The sequence below is a fragment of the Pieris rapae genome, chromosome 6 (assembly GCF_905147795.1).
Source record: "Pieris rapae chromosome 6, ilPieRapa1.1, whole genome shotgun sequence".
NCBI classification, from domain to species: domain Eukaryota; kingdom Metazoa; phylum Arthropoda; class Insecta; order Lepidoptera; family Pieridae; genus Pieris; species Pieris rapae.
Window position 1 is genome coordinate 5,847,223 of NC_059514.1, and position 16,097 is coordinate 5,863,319.

Consider the following 16,097-nt stretch of genomic DNA (forward strand, 5'->3'; position numbering starts at 1 on the left):
TGGTGACCAACTGAACCTACGATCCATGGGGTAAAAGTCGCACGCTGAAGCCATTACGTCAACAATGCCAAAAATTGTTTACTAAAATTTTTTTTTGTGTGCATTGTATAGGCACAACCACACTCAAAAAAGTTATCTTTATGACATTTATACATATATTCGTAACCAGGCATGCCCTTTTATTTCCTAGATATTTTTTGACAGGGGGCAAACGGGCAGGAGGCTCACCTGATGTTAAGTGATACCGCCGCCCATGGACACTCTCAATGCCAGAAGGCTCGCGAGTGCGTTGCCGGCCTTTTAAGAATTGGTACGCTCTTTTCTTGAAGGAACCTAAGTCGAATTGGTTCGGAAATACTTCAGTCGGCAGCTGGTTCCAAAAATTACAGTTTAGTCATTATATCTGGGAAAATTCCATAAATCTAGTCATGGTCACGGATGTACGTAAGAATTTTGTAAGAGAAAAAACCCGTGAAAGCATCTAAACGACCGACATCAGATGTTTTGTTTAGCCTCGACCGTTTCACACAAAAGAGGCTTCAAAGGAGTTCAGGTTGGTACAAATGTAAATTTCTTTATGACTCGCTTTGAGTCTCGGTGCTTACAAAACAATAACTGTTATTAATATTGACGTTTTTTGAATGTTTACTCTGACATATGACAGCTTTTTATGGAATTGCGTTTACAAATATAAAATGCGACGTAACTTCAGAAGGATGAAACTGCTATAATGAGCCATAAATACCTACTACAAGTTATTATAGGTAACATAGGTCAGCCAACCATATTAACGCGCACTAGTTTATTTCAACTTTGATATATTTTTTAATTATTTATTTCCTTTTTTTTTCTTTTTTGACAGTAACTGAATATATATGCACGTCGTTATAGTACAAAAATCATGTTGATACTTAATATTATTTTTTTCAGAATAAATAATACAAAGCTTAACTTCGAATAGGCTTCCGGAAAGAGTAATCAGTGCAACAACATTGAACTCTTTTAAAAATAGATTGGATATTTTCTCCAAATCTCAAAATACGCACGCATTATTACGCGCTTATTAAACTGCTGTGCTATATACATAATAATAATAATAATAATAACGCGTAACAATATTTTTTCTATTTCCGCCCAGACTCTATTAAGTCATACTAAAAGGAGCCTGATCAGGCACTTGACTTTGCTTAGTATGATTTTTTATTCCTTACTATTATCTTACTAATATTTACCTACTACTATCTTTTATATCCATAATAAAGTGTTTTCTTTGTCCTTAGTAATACTTGTTTAATTACGTGGCGTCAAGACAATTGAGTTGACGAGTACAGTTGAGTTGAGTGACGTTGTCTCGACCCGTGCGCTTTGCATTTCAAATGCACGCATTGTATGCACATTTTTGCTGACTTATTACTTTCTGTGTAAGGTGAGCAAAAAAGTGAGGCAAAACGAAAGTGGCATGTCACCTATTTTCTTGAGTAACAATTCAACGATTCTAAAAAAAGTGCTTAGAGATAGAGAGATGAGTATATTGGTAATGACGACCTCCGTCCGCAGCTCAACTTACGAACGAAGGCCACTATCAGGTGAATGTCGAGAATGTTTCAGAGACCATAGACCTAGTGAGAACTTTTAAGTGCTAAGTGCTAGCACAAAACAGAATGTTTCACCTTAATAGAGACTGAAAGTTGTGTCATTGAACACATTCATTATGTTAGGCTGAAATTACTTATTAGTCTTAAGTTAAATTGTAACATTCAATGTCTAAGTTAAGAGACAATTTCTGAAAAAAAAGTTAAAAAAAAATAACAGTCACCGTGACCACGCACAATGTAAAGCACGCGAAGTCGGGAAAAAATTTATATTATGTAAAATAATTATTACTCTAGCTTCAATCCGTTAAAAAGAGTTTTTTCTAAAAAATTAAAAGTAAAAAATTAAATTTAGATTCAAATTGTATTATTAGGATCATAGTCTATTTATGTAAGGGACATTGGGACGACTATTAACAAGCTGGAAGAAAGTGAATTGGTCAAGTTTTATGGGGTACTAAGGAGAAATCCAGTAATCTGACAGAATTACATTCACAGATGACATATTTATGGCGGGAAATTTATCGCGGCACACTGAAATCTAATAGAGAAGAGACGAAGTCTTTGCCACTCATTGGTATAAGACTTTTTATCATATATGTATATATACATAGTTTATATCTTTTAACAAGTTTTCTGTAGTGTTTTTGCTGTCAGTACATGAAATAACGAAGCGAAGCACCAAATCGGTTGCTCTTGTATTTTCGCTTAAATTGTGACTGATATAGGCCGTTAGCTGTTTGCGATCAGCTTAAGGGCTCAGATGTATGGCTAAATTCCTTTAAGTACACGTTTACTTGAATCTCGTGAATAATACGCATTTTTATCTAGACCTTTCCAGATATTCTGATGAAATACCTATGTTGATGAAATAATTGTTGATAGTTCGAAAAGTTTCTAGACTCAGTAATTAATTCAGTGGACTTATTAATTAATTGTAATTATTTTACCTAACCTATATAATAAGTAAAGATTGTATGTTTGTTATATTTTCTAAAAAGTTATGCTAAAAGGTGTGCTAACGTGGGAAACGATAAATAAAAAAAACAAATGAATATCAAGTCAATTTATTTGACTTACAGAAGACGGAAGTACTTTGTTGCGTAAACATTTAAAAACAACTCATTTAATACGTAAAACACGAATGTCACAATGTCTTTTGTTTATGAATCACATTTCCTTTATTTCAAGTATCACTTCGAAGTATTTGCTAAATATTTAACTGCAGATGCATCACCCCTGAACAATAAACTTTTTGCGGTAAAAAATAAAACAAAGTAAGGGTCGAATGTCACGGCATCAGGTGATGTTACTTAGCGGTATCTGAGATGTCAGGGGTATGCAACGTTATGGTGTACTAGTTACAAACTGGACCGGCTATATAATTTGTTGTGTTAGCAAGTTATCTACAACGTAACTACTATTATTCTAACATAATTTATGTGGAAGAAACTTCAGTAAACATACTAATTTTTTTTTATAATACGTTTTTTTAATGACATGCATACGTACGTAATTGCAAAATAAAGACACAAGTGCATAATAAAGAGAAAATCATGAGGGAATCAGAGACACAAAAATGATGACGTCAAAATTAGATATGTGTCTATCCTATCCTCCGCATATAAATTAATTCCATTATTGACATCGCACAATAAAGAAATCTAGTAAAGCACGACGATTGAGTTTCTTCCATTTTCTATTTATGAATTCCATATATTCCACAACATCTTACGGTGATAGCAGAAATTACAGGGCACTGAAACTAACCTACTTCGAAGTTTAATACCAAACTTAAGAGTTGTGTACCCCTGACTTGCACAGTGGCCTATAAATTGTCATTAGGTCCCCCGCTGTATGATCCCAAGTCGGCAGTAAACCGAACTTGTATTACTATTGCATTATCCACCTTCGCTCTTCCTTGATTATTACTTCTTTATAGTTGTTAGCTTATTCTGCCCATGAACGCTATACGAAGGACTAACAACAAGCAAAACAAATTCTTTAATTTTTAATGAACTCAAAAACGGTGCCAGGGATAAGACAATGTTTTTTTTGTATCTTGATTGAGCTCAGCGTGTCTTTAATCGTAATTCGTTTTGATATATATCCTACTACTAGTACTACGGAAATGTGACCTCGCACTCCGCAATCCTCCTCGCAATCGTTAGTGTTTTTCGCATTCAGGCATACACTGTAAGAAATTCATAGCACCATTACCAATAATTTATGATTTATTTTGTTGTCCGGGAGTTTATAAATAAATATATAACATTATTTAAAACATCCTTGTGACTCAGGAACCGTACAGATGTTAGGTAGTAAATCCATTTTGATATTATCAAAAAAAAAAATTATCTTGCATTCTTAAAACTCCTGAAACAATTGCAGACTATGTCTAGACTAGAACACCTGACGTCATCAAAATATCCTCACGGTTCAATATTCATCGAAATAACCTTAGATTATTTCGTATTCTGGTAGATAACTATATGTTTGCAAACCCGCTCCGATACTAATCTGCCCCGCGGCGAGATCCAATATTCGCTCGCAAAAATTACTAATTTCATTACAGTAGCTGCAATTTGCATATTGGATATTGTCGTGCTTATTTTTGTGCTCTGGAACATTGACTATTGAGCTATATATATTTCTTAGAGTAGTTTGTGGTTTTATGATTGGTTTAATGAAGAATTGAGATGATGAAGTTCCAAAACTACCTCAAAAAGGCAATGATCAGCCAGCTTAATTCTATACCTTGTAATTTTATTGTACCACAATGTTAACGATTTACTCAGGAATTATAACATTTAGAACATAAATAAAAGAGAGGGCAGGATTGGAAATTAATGTCAAAGACATGTCAAAGGACTTACAAGAAGCCTTCAGTTTTCTAGAGGAGGTCGTGTACTTATAATTAATATTTAAATACAGACTGTATAACAAATTAATTTATAGTAGTTATATAAAGCATTTGAAGTTAAATCTTAGATACAGAAAACTACAAAATTAGTTTAGTTAACTACATAAAGTTTTTCAGCAATTTGAGCGTAGGATATTTTGGACTATAATAATATGACGATAAATAATTGACAGCGTGCGCGGCGTCTCTCCGATTCGCATATATTATTCACACAATGTTGCCTATGTTCTGTCACATTATCCTAATATCAGGAGAAATATTCTATGTTTGTGACGAGAATATTCTTTTGTTTGAACTGGGCAGATGAATTTGTTAAGGTATGAAATAATCTAAATGCGTAAAAAGGAATAGCTGTTCGTTGGTCTCCGTAAAACTCGACAATCACTGCACCGATTTGGAATTTTGATTTAAAAAATATTTGTGGAAATTCAGGGAAGATTTAATGTAAAACATGTATAGTAAAATAAAAAATGATGTCTTTTGTTTCTTTATGATTGATTGATATGATTAATTTAAGTTAAACGTGTTATCAATTAATAAATAAATAAATAATTATGAATATTTATTTATTTACACCGCTGAAAAGTTTCTCTACCTATATTATACTGTTCTCTATTCATTCATTTCATTCGTCCGTTATTATCGTTTTCGATATACATTCAGGTTGCAATATTAAGGAAAATAAATATTCAAAATAGTCGACAGGCATTTAAAAGAACCGATCAATTTGAAATAAGGAGTTAAATTTCCTACCAACTCAAACTCCAAATAATATTCAAAACTGGGATTGAAATTGTATTAAGGCTCAAGTTAAAAGTCAAATGTAACAAGGATTTAATTAATCATTAAGATGTCCCGGTTACAGATCGCTATCCAATTACACTCACACATGAATACTATTGAGGCATTGTAAACACAAGTGCAAGGAGGGTTGTGAAATTTTCCGGAGGGCGTGCAATGTCACCGCATAAACACGTGGTGCGCCGCGAGGAACGCAGGCCTACGCGAATTCGAAAATAGAACTTTGATAGTTTGAAAATAGAACTTGGACATTAATTCGAAATTTAAATTAATCAATCGGCAACACTATTAAACTGCTTAGTAAAGTTTTGCTTAGTTTTGAAAGTTTTAGCGGTGTTTATATAGGTATTACAGAACTGCTTTTTGTTAGAAAGTGATGTGGAAGTTTATGACATACGTAACTTTTTCTGCGAATAATTTGAATCGGTGCTCTGTGATCGATTGCTTATTCGCATCGTTCCGATTAATCGCTCGCGGTCCTTATTCGATGTATCGAGGAATTTGAGGTTTTGAGTTTTCTTGGAAAGTATCGATGTGGGAGATCGTTTTTCGTTTTCGTTACCGATCTGCGGTTCTTAATGAAGACATTTGTAACCTGCAAATAAATGCCAGAAGCTCAGTATTGTGGTTAATTGTAGTTTTTCAACCAATTAGTAAATTCACTGAAGTTTTTGTGACATGCGGTTATGGGCTGTAATAGTTTTCCTAAATCGTAGCGATTTATAGTCCATCATAATTAAAAATAATTTATCAATTATTTACAGTTATTGCATCAAGGATTTCTTATTCAACTTAAATGGCGACAATCCGAGCCAACTGTAGTGTCCGTAGGCAGTGGTCATATTACTTTCTTTTAAAATTGTTTTGTCAAAGTTGAAGTTTAAATGTGGAATATTCGCATTTGGCTCATCAAGGTTTACACAACGGAAAGTGTTGCTTAACTTCACTTATTGATGTCCTATAAGACTTAGGACGCCTAATAATAGATACATTAGACACACCGAAACCTTTTTAAATACTTTGTAGTGGATAACCGTTTAGATTAGTTAACGTTAGGAATGACAAGAAATACTCAAAATTAACCATTTCCATGACGAATGTCTTTAGACCGTCTCTTTGAACCCGCCGCTCGTTACGACAATCGGAAATAAATCAGAATCGAATTGAAATCGATCTTTTAATCGATTTGTAATTGGTGTGATGATTATTATGTTTGTATATGTCTGGAATTGAGCGTAGATAAAGCTATATCCAATTGTTTATTCTATAATATTTTTATAGAACAGGAGGCAAACGGGCAGGAGGCTCACCTGATGTTAAGTGATACCGCCGCCCATGGTCACTCTCGATGCTAGAGGGCTCGCGAGTGCGTTGCCGGCCTTTTAAGAATTTATATATAAACATCTAACTTCTATTTATTAAACCGAATAACAACGCATTGTTATTACGATATCTTAGAATGTCTTGTGACTTGTGAGTTCATAAAACTCAAGCATTACATAAAAGGCCTGTAAAAACTGGTGTACAAGTACACCTCATTATAAACGCATTTAATACGGTGATTTAAATCGTTAATTTCGTATCTTGCGCAGCGGGTGTTAACGAGTGACGACATCTGTTGACCGCTAAGTGGAACTATTGTTTGATTGGTCGCGCCGGCGTGGCTTTACGAGGTACTACTATTTATGTGAATAATTTGGAATTCGTTTAACTAACTTGAATCGCTTGATGAGGTTTTATTATGAACGCGTCTGGGCCCCGTATTTCTGGTTACGCGTTTTGTGCACTTTAGAGTATTACAAACAGTATAGAAGATTTTTTCAAATTAGATGGAAAAGCTATTTTACTGTTTAATAATGTGAACTTCCAAGTTGCGGTTGCTCTTAGGTTAAGGTGTTCTTAAATCAAGATTTAATAACATTATATAATTAATATTAAGTTTTCAACAGTTATTTGCAAACTTTTTGTTTCATAATAAAGACATAATAGGCGAACTATTATATCCCAGATTATTAACTATTTCCCAAATAACGCTAAATAACGTTATAAAATTTTAATAATAAAAAAATAATACATAAAAATGTACTCCCAACTCAAAATAAATTTGTTCATAAAATTAACCAAGTAAACTTACGAACGTCAACAGAAAACATGTAAATTTAATTCTAAATGCACATTTACTACCAGTTCGTAAGTCAAAGGCGTAAAGCGAGCCAGAAGAACTCGCAAGAAATTCCCCGCCACTCTTTTTAAGTAATACAAATTGAAATAATCGTCAAATTTATAAAAAGTTTTATTAGTTAATTTACGTTTTACGAGAGTTTTGAATTTATTTAGTACCGAAAAAAAGCCTGATCATTATCTAATATCGCTGAGGAGTTTGTTTTAAAAACGATTTAATTTCCATATAAGAAGTGGTTTATCTTCTGGAGTCTAGTTGGTTATCGTATGAATAGAGAAAATGTACACAGTTCCAATGGTAAATTTTTGTGCTCCATATCATCTGTCAAACCATTATGGCCCTCATCTACCTATAGATCAATATTGGATGTAAGTAGCTTTGTTTATTTTTATTTAGGTATAGATAGAGTATGACAGTTAGGTACAGTTTTGCTCTAGTCTGTGTACCAATCTAAAGAAAAAATAGCAATTACGGTGAACATTAAATTATTTTTGAATTAATTTTGATAGTTATGTTTTATTTATTATGCAATAATTAATAAGATTATTGACAATATTCTTAACCTACATAATAATAAAATAAATAAATGGAAAACTAAAAAGTTTGGTCCCTTTACCGCTGGCAGCATTTCCTAGTTATTTACTCATTATATAATTGTATTTTTTATAAGAATAAATATTTTTATATTAAATTAAACAGAAAAAGAAGAATTGTAGTTATTATAAAGCTAAAAAACATAACATTTTCCATAATCGTTATTTATACATTTTATGATATAGGTATAAGCGCCGTAGTTTAACGTTTAAAAACAAACATGTATTAATTAAAAGGCTACATATTATGAATTTTAATTTATCAGTTATTTATTTCATTAGATTATTATAACTATTATTTTATATGTAGTTATTATTTAGTTATATAAACCGAATATTGTGTTTAGATATTCCTTTAGAATGTAATTAAATATATTTGTTACAGGAAGCCAGCTGTAGATGGCGCTGGAAACACTGCCTCAGTAAATAGCCGGTAAGTTTTCTTCACAATATTAAAAGAATTTACGTTATTTTTAAATACAGCATGATAGAATGACCATAAAAAATGACATTTGTTTAATATAAAGGCAAAGTTTATTTAAAAATATGTTTTACTAACTAATACTAAAATTAATAAGTCTATAAGTTTTTTCGCACGTTTCTATTTATTACATTTGAAGAAACAGAGATAAATTATTTTATAATGTTAGCTAGAATAATTTATAACTGACCAATTTCTAAAAACAATCTCATTAGATATATATGTATGTATAAATTATGGAATCTAATAAATTTTTCATTGTTATCAGAATGCCATCAAAAACACAACTTGTAAAATCAACAAATCTCGCAACTCAGTTCTTCTACCGTAAAATGTTGTAAAATCCACACCGAGTCGGTTAACTTTTTCAGTCTCTACCCAGGGGCCTTTGGTCTTAAGGTACTAGTAATTGGCTTAACTAACATCTTATACTGAGAAGTGTCAGCTAGTGGTTTCAGCGTGCGTCTCACATCCCTGAGGTCGTAGGTTCGATCCCCGGCTGTGCACTGTGACTTTCTTTCTAGGTGCGCATTTAACACTCGTACGGTGAAAGAAAACATCATGAGCAAACCGACATGTCTTAGATCCAAAAAGTCGACGGCATATGTCAGGCACCTATTAGATTGCCACTGAACACTTGCCTATTAGATTTAAAAAAGATATTATAAAATAGATTCAGAATTCTGAGGCTGTAGCGTCACTGATTTTACTAACAACATCCTAATAGTGCCCATATCAATACATAATTCTAATATGTTGTTAATAAATAAGAAAAAAAAAATTCAGGCGTCCAGTTTTATTCACAACGATTTATCCAAGCTATATGTCGGGTCGCAAATGTCTTGAGAAAAGGATAGCCGTGGCTTTTTTGCTTGACTTGGCGGGGCCACTGCCCCAGGTGATGTTCCAGTATTTAATTGACTAAAAGCTTCTGCAAAGCGGTAATATTTATGAAAGATCAGTAGTTACAGACTTTGTATACTGTTATTTTAGTGATGACAAAATTGAAATTCAAAAATTGCAACCCCTTCGAGCTCCAGGCAATCTAAAACAAACAGCTTGCGTCCAGTAATCCCACCTCTAAAAATGCTAATCTTGTTTCTCACAGCTCAAAAGTATTGGCGTTCTAACGCCATTTTAAATACATATGAGTCTTTGAATTGACTTTGATAAAAAAATTGTTACATATCTTTAACGCCTTTACGAATAACGACGAATCAGGCTAAATGTAAAGTATGTTTTAATATTATTATAATTAAAAAAAATAATATATATACTAAGGGATGCCTGAATATATTTTGTTCTCTTGTTATTGATTTGTCAAAAAATAACAATGACGTCCCCGACCACCCGTGTTGCAATCTTATATCCTCTTTTTCTTTTCTGGCAATGGCAAATCATAATATTTAATACAATTCTCAAGTACATATGGCTCCACACTCTTCAGCCCTCCACCTCAACATAAGGTATTTGAGTAGAAAACTTTTAATTAGTGGTCGAAAGCATTTCATCTGACAAGTATTGCCATTGCGAATTTCTACTTCCTTCTGAGGATGGGACCTTTTCTCTAAATCATAGGTTACAACGCCATATCACGGGAACAACGCATCGCGCGACTGCTAGTATATAATATTTAAAAATAATTATAGTAGTTCAAGTACAAAGTTAAACCAAACATTCGAATCTTATCTAGTTCATATTGTCTATGCTTGTGGGAGAAGAATCAAGTTTGGCTCAAAGACCTCGTTACTAGGCCACATCTTAAAAAAAAGAATAAAGTAATTACAAATCCGAAAATAGAATTCCCTTTGAAGTTACTTTCGACATTAACCACAAACCATTTCAGTGGTTATTTAAGATGAGACAGATAAGATCTATAACTGTATAACCTCATTACAATTTATTGGAAATATAATTCGAATACAATACGGGAGTAATTAGTGGTGCCTAGTAAGGGACAATCGATCCTATCGTTTCGATATTCGATTTATCGATGCCTTATTCGATTCTTTATTGTTATTGTTTTAATCTAATTTGCATATGAGTCGGATAGATTTATTTCTAGTGATTTATAGAGTAGCTTGGAGTGTTTTACATTTAGTAGAGACATGCATTATATACGGTAGCAAAGATATTTACTTTATTGCTATAGACTTGTGTATAGCATGACATTTAAATGACTGATTAAATTTTATATATATTATAAAATAAATGCCAGTTGGAATAATATTTAATCAAATACAAAAATTTTAGCTTTTTATACAAACATTTTGTCTATTCAACTTTCTCTTTCAAGTGTAACTTTCCCACATAAAAAAATAAATAATAAGCCGTCTACAGAACAGTAAATTGTTTCTACACAAAGGCTTTTTCATATGGAAATTCTTTAGAAAGCGACGGAATCTCATATATTTACGATTGTTCATTTTGACAATTATAACCATATAAAGTAGTCGTTACTTAATAGAAGTGTTGACCTAGTGGCTGCAGCATGCGACCATTTTCCCTGAGGTAGTCGGTTCGAACCCGGCTGTGCCCCAATGGTCCATGTGCCTTCAACACTCGCTCGTGAAAGCAAACATCCTGAGGAAATCGAGCTTCTTTTCTAATGAGAGATTACGACTCGTAGCAATTACATGTCGTTTTTTGAAAAACCGGACAATACTTAAGATAAAAACTGTTGTATAACGATAAATATGCAGTTGCGTTAAAGATATACTTCTTGTGTTCATCAGAAGAGTTATTCATTGTCTTATTAAATCTGATCGAAATTAATTACGTTTTCATTAATATTAATATTTTTTTTATGTTTGTATACTTCTTACGCCGACCGCATATGGTTTGAAGTTATACAAGTTTGTGCTAGAGTTCGTTTTTTATTATTAACAGTTATAAACTAAAAATTTAGCTAGATATTTATTAATATTTTTATTTATTTAATATTATTATTATATATAAAAAATTGTTTTAATTTTGTGACAATGTGGTTTAGTATTATAGGAAAATTGCATGTATTTTTGTAAAAAAATAAACGTTCAGTTTTTTACTTAGCTCAGTTCGTTAGTACTTGATCCACTGGCTTTTTGGTAAAGTGCTCTTGAAAATTACCTTACAAGTCTTAATTCACTACTGAAAAAAGGCGATGTAAAGCGATATTATGACATTTTACATTTCGGATAATTATCATTGCTGGCGGTAACATTAGCTTTTTGCTAAGTATTGAACAGTCCAGCATCAACAACCCGCTTACACTTGCTGCTTAATAGTTTTATCGACTCTTCGCCGGAGTAACCTATTTGTAAAAAGTATGTACTGTGACTTAAAAAAAATCACTTAAAAGAAAGATCAGTAATAAGAAAAAAAATTTTTTTTAATATAATTTCGGCTTACATAAGCTAAAAATAAATAAAGAATACTGTGACGATACCACATTCTTATATAATTGTATTAAACATTCTACATTCTACAATAGTCTTTCAGATCTAAGCACCTAAATATAACTTTAGTCTCCCGCTGACCACAACTGAAATCACATAAATAGTTTTTTTTTAATTTATCATAACACTTATAAATTCACATTAAAATAAGAAGTAAGTCACTTTCATTCACATAATATTTTATCAAGCTACGAGTGGTAGCCGCGCTCTATAGTTAAATTTACGTAAAGGGAGGGTATAATTAAAAATGTACCGGGTGCATTAATTTATACTTTTTTCTTAGCGCTTTTAATTTGTCGGCAAATGTTTTGCATAAATTCCGAATGTCTGAAAAATGCTCAACTCCAATTAGTAGGGTGGACTAATTTATGTCTTCTTAATAAGAATTCCGTGCTTTCTTTTGTTTATCTTACAAATCGATTTTGATTGGGTATTTAAAACGGAACTTCGAATTATACACAGGATGTTAAAAGAAAAAAAACTAACTGTCCCGTTACCTAATCAGGGTAAAATATAGCTGATTCAATATAACTTTCTCGTAAATAAGCGAATTACAAAAAAAAACAGATTTCTGTATATGTTTTGTCATTCATAGTTTCTAATAGGTAAAGCGTCAATGCCTGATACATGCCATCTTTGGGTGCAAGACAAATTTCTTAATGATGGCTTTTTTCTCGCTCATATAAAAGTACATTGGTGCCTTGTGATATTCGCACCTTCGACTTCAGGGTCAAGAGTTGCATGTGTAAGACTAGGCCTCCTTAGCGAAACAAAATATGTACTAACGTAGTAAGAAATATAAAGGGACTAACAAAGCGTAAGTCTGAAACAAAGCCAAATCTCTAAACATAGCTAAGAAAAACAATTCTACTCTAACCTTAAAACTACAAAATTTATACCAAAATTACCTAAAGCAATATATTTCATAATATCATAATCTTACACCGAAATGCTTTTACATTCCAACCACTTTCTGAGGGCCCTAAAAATTATTTTGCAAACATTTGCCCAAGAGCCATTTTACACCGTAAATTTCTATATTAAGGTTGAAATTTCTTTAGCAAGTACCGAAGTTCCGTCCCTACATATTAATCCCGAGCTCAAGTCATGATCCAGGGATCGAGTGACCAACGCCACATTAAATCGGGATTTGGTCACTTGTAATACTAATTCGTCCTCCAAATTAAAACGGTCATGTTGAACAATTGTTTCTACGTATTACGGTTTGTGTCCCTATTTGTGTGTTTTATATATACAGGAGTTACGTAACACGTGGAGATCCAAACTAACCCGTTCGGCAAAAAGTCGTGATAATATAAAAAAAAAGTTTCAGAAATAATTGTGGAATTTTAAATTATCTTTGATAGTAAATTAAAATTAATTATAGATTTAAAAGAGCGTACAACTTTATTATTTTTATTTTGTTATTCTAATGGCTCGGTTTAGGCAAAAGTTCAAGTTTATATTGTTCTTAATGCACGCGTATAATGCATATAAATATAATAGCGAATTGAACCGCGTTTAAACTATCTCTACATTATAAATATTTATAAAATACGTTTGCATTCTTCAATGGTTCACAGCTCATAGCTTTTTAACATTTATCGCTAATTAGTTTTTATTTCAAAGGTGTAAATATATCTAATTCATCAAAATTCGTATCAATGCTATCGCCATATGATATCCGCCAAAATGATCACTATTTCTTACCAGCCAAATATGAAAGACAATAGAACAAAAAAAGAAAGCTGTCTCTTCGCAAACAATTATTAAGGCGAGGCCACACCGTTTAAAATGAAGCGTCGCGTCTCGGGCGAGCCTAATTCCCTTATAAATATTCATGTACCTATTATAGTCGTCATATTGTGATACTTTGATTAAGTGTCTTCAACCCTCGACTTCTGATTAATGGAAGCTACGAGTGGCGGCATCTTTTGACGTTTTTTGACGCGATAACCCGACTACTGTCTCGCTTTATATTGGTCTTATTTGTCATTGACATGACGTATAAATGGTATCTTTGTTGGTACAGATGTTATAGATGAATGCTATTTTAGCTTTTTTCTCATCTGAAGTAGTTCTTAATGTCTGATGTATGCTCCGTCGAATAGCGTTAACATGGAAAATACTGGCTTGTGAAACATATTTGAAAGCACTCTTTGATCATGCTATATTTTACTTGATTTTAATATTAAAAGTCTGTTATTCTACAACAGCTGTACAATATATATTCAGACTATGTAAAAGTATACTTATTTTTCAAAACAATATAAAGGAGTTAAGGGTGAAGGAATAAAGCAGTTTTTTCTCAAGCATAGGTATGTAAGTTTTCCAAGTTAATTTTCATAACAATAATAATTGCCAGGATGTCATCGAGTTACCCCTGCTTGAGGGTGTTTCAAAATGTTTGATTTTAATTAACTGGATCTGATGCGGTTGTTATTAATAAGTCAGTGTTAGCTGTCTTGTCGCGCGTCAACGCTAATCGACGGCGCTTTGTCTTTTCTCACCCTTATTAGGCACTTAGACGAAGAGCTTTCCATATTTAAAACCTTATTTTAGTACCAAGTTTATTTATTTTGTCTTTGAGTCTGGTAGTATTTTTACATGTAAGAACTTTAAATATTAATGGATAATGGCTAATTCACTATATTATTTCAATAATAAAACACCTAAAATGGAGTATACTACAGTTTTATTTTAGAATTTCGACCGAGAGAAGAAGTAGTTAGTAATATAGGTAAATTAGATACTAGTAATGCATAGAATAGAGCTGAGATGTCAAACTTCGATAATCAAAGTTAGTCCCTCGCGGGTGCGGTGCTTTCGTGATTGATGTTAACTCTAGCGTAGACTAATAAAATATCGAGGATCAAATGCACACGTAATTCACAGGCCCCTTTTTTATATCTTACAAGCAAACTTTATTCATTCATCTTGTTTCACTTGTTTGTTAGCGATGAAGATGCATCTAACACTCCACTACAGCATTCCTCCTGCTCTAATCATGATCATGAATCTTTCTGCAAATAAAATAAAACAATTACATATAGGTAGCATTTATTGTATACTTTCTTAAATCACACAATTTGTTGTATTAAAAAAGGGTTGTGTTTCATGCCTCAAATTACCAGAATTTTGCTTACGTCCCGCTACTCATAAATATACAAAAAACGTGTTCTCCCAAGTAATATCGAGCTAAGTCAAGAAACCCTTTTATATCTTCGCATAATCTTCGCCTCTGTATTTCCTTAATCTGGCAGAGGATTTGGTTAACATATGTAGAGGGGTGGGCTCGCTATAAATAATAATTCTCTAGATAAATCGACGTATGCTAATACAATGCCAAATTATTTATCGAGGGAATAGGATTAGGGCGTGTAAAGGAGCCTTAAGTCGTATCTTTATGGACTAATGCACGAGTTCTATTAAGAAAAATTCTTACAAGGAATCTTTCTAGAACATTGTAGCACAATCTCAGTTTGAAAATAACAGTGTAACACTATGACAAATACATAAAAAAGATTTTTTATAACTGCAGACAAGAGTTTTGATTATTATAAATGCTAAGTTTTTGACTGATACGAGACCCAAATTTTAAATAATTAAAAAATCTAATTTCCAAAAAAACCCGTTTATTACACTTCAATAGGCACTATATTATTTAAATTAAATTTTAGCCAATTATCCGAGTTAATTAATTTTATAGAGCGGCTATGCTGTTTATAGTTGAAATTTCATAAAATATAATGCGTTTCCCCTAAGAAAATGTTACCCACAGCCGCCGCCTGATAAAGTGACTTTCCCTGATCCAATAATTCTTACAAAATTCAGTTATTTGTCAACAATATCGATATTTTCTTCTTCAGAACGGTTTCATGGCTTAGTCGTTATTGTCGTGGCCCAAACAATCATGATTCTATTTTCGTCACAGATTATTTCAGTTTAAAATACAATTTGAACCACTTAAATATTATTTTCCGGGTAATCGAACCTTTATAATGACTGAAGAACAAAAATAATAGAATCGCGATAACATTCAATTTAAGAAAACAATATGCTTTTCAAATTGAGGATTTCAAAAAATG

At 32.4% G+C, this 16,097-nt stretch overlaps 1 protein-coding gene across 5 annotated transcripts in view; it reads left to right on the forward strand.

Moving 5' to 3' along the window:
• Positions 1 to 16,097, forward strand: part of LOC110992442 (protein trachealess) — a 149,528-nt gene that overhangs the window by 42,331 nt on the left and 91,100 nt on the right. For 4 of the 5 annotated variants that reach the window (XM_045628490.1, XM_045628489.1, XM_045628492.1 and 1 more), the window contains exon 3: positions 8,477 to 8,524. In XM_045628490.1, the coding sequence (XP_045484446.1) occupies positions 8,477 to 8,524 (48 nt within the window). Of the gene's footprint in view, positions 1 to 7,755; positions 7,867 to 8,476; positions 8,525 to 16,097 lie in introns of those variants that run through there. The other variant, XM_045628493.1, reaches the window with a different exon arrangement.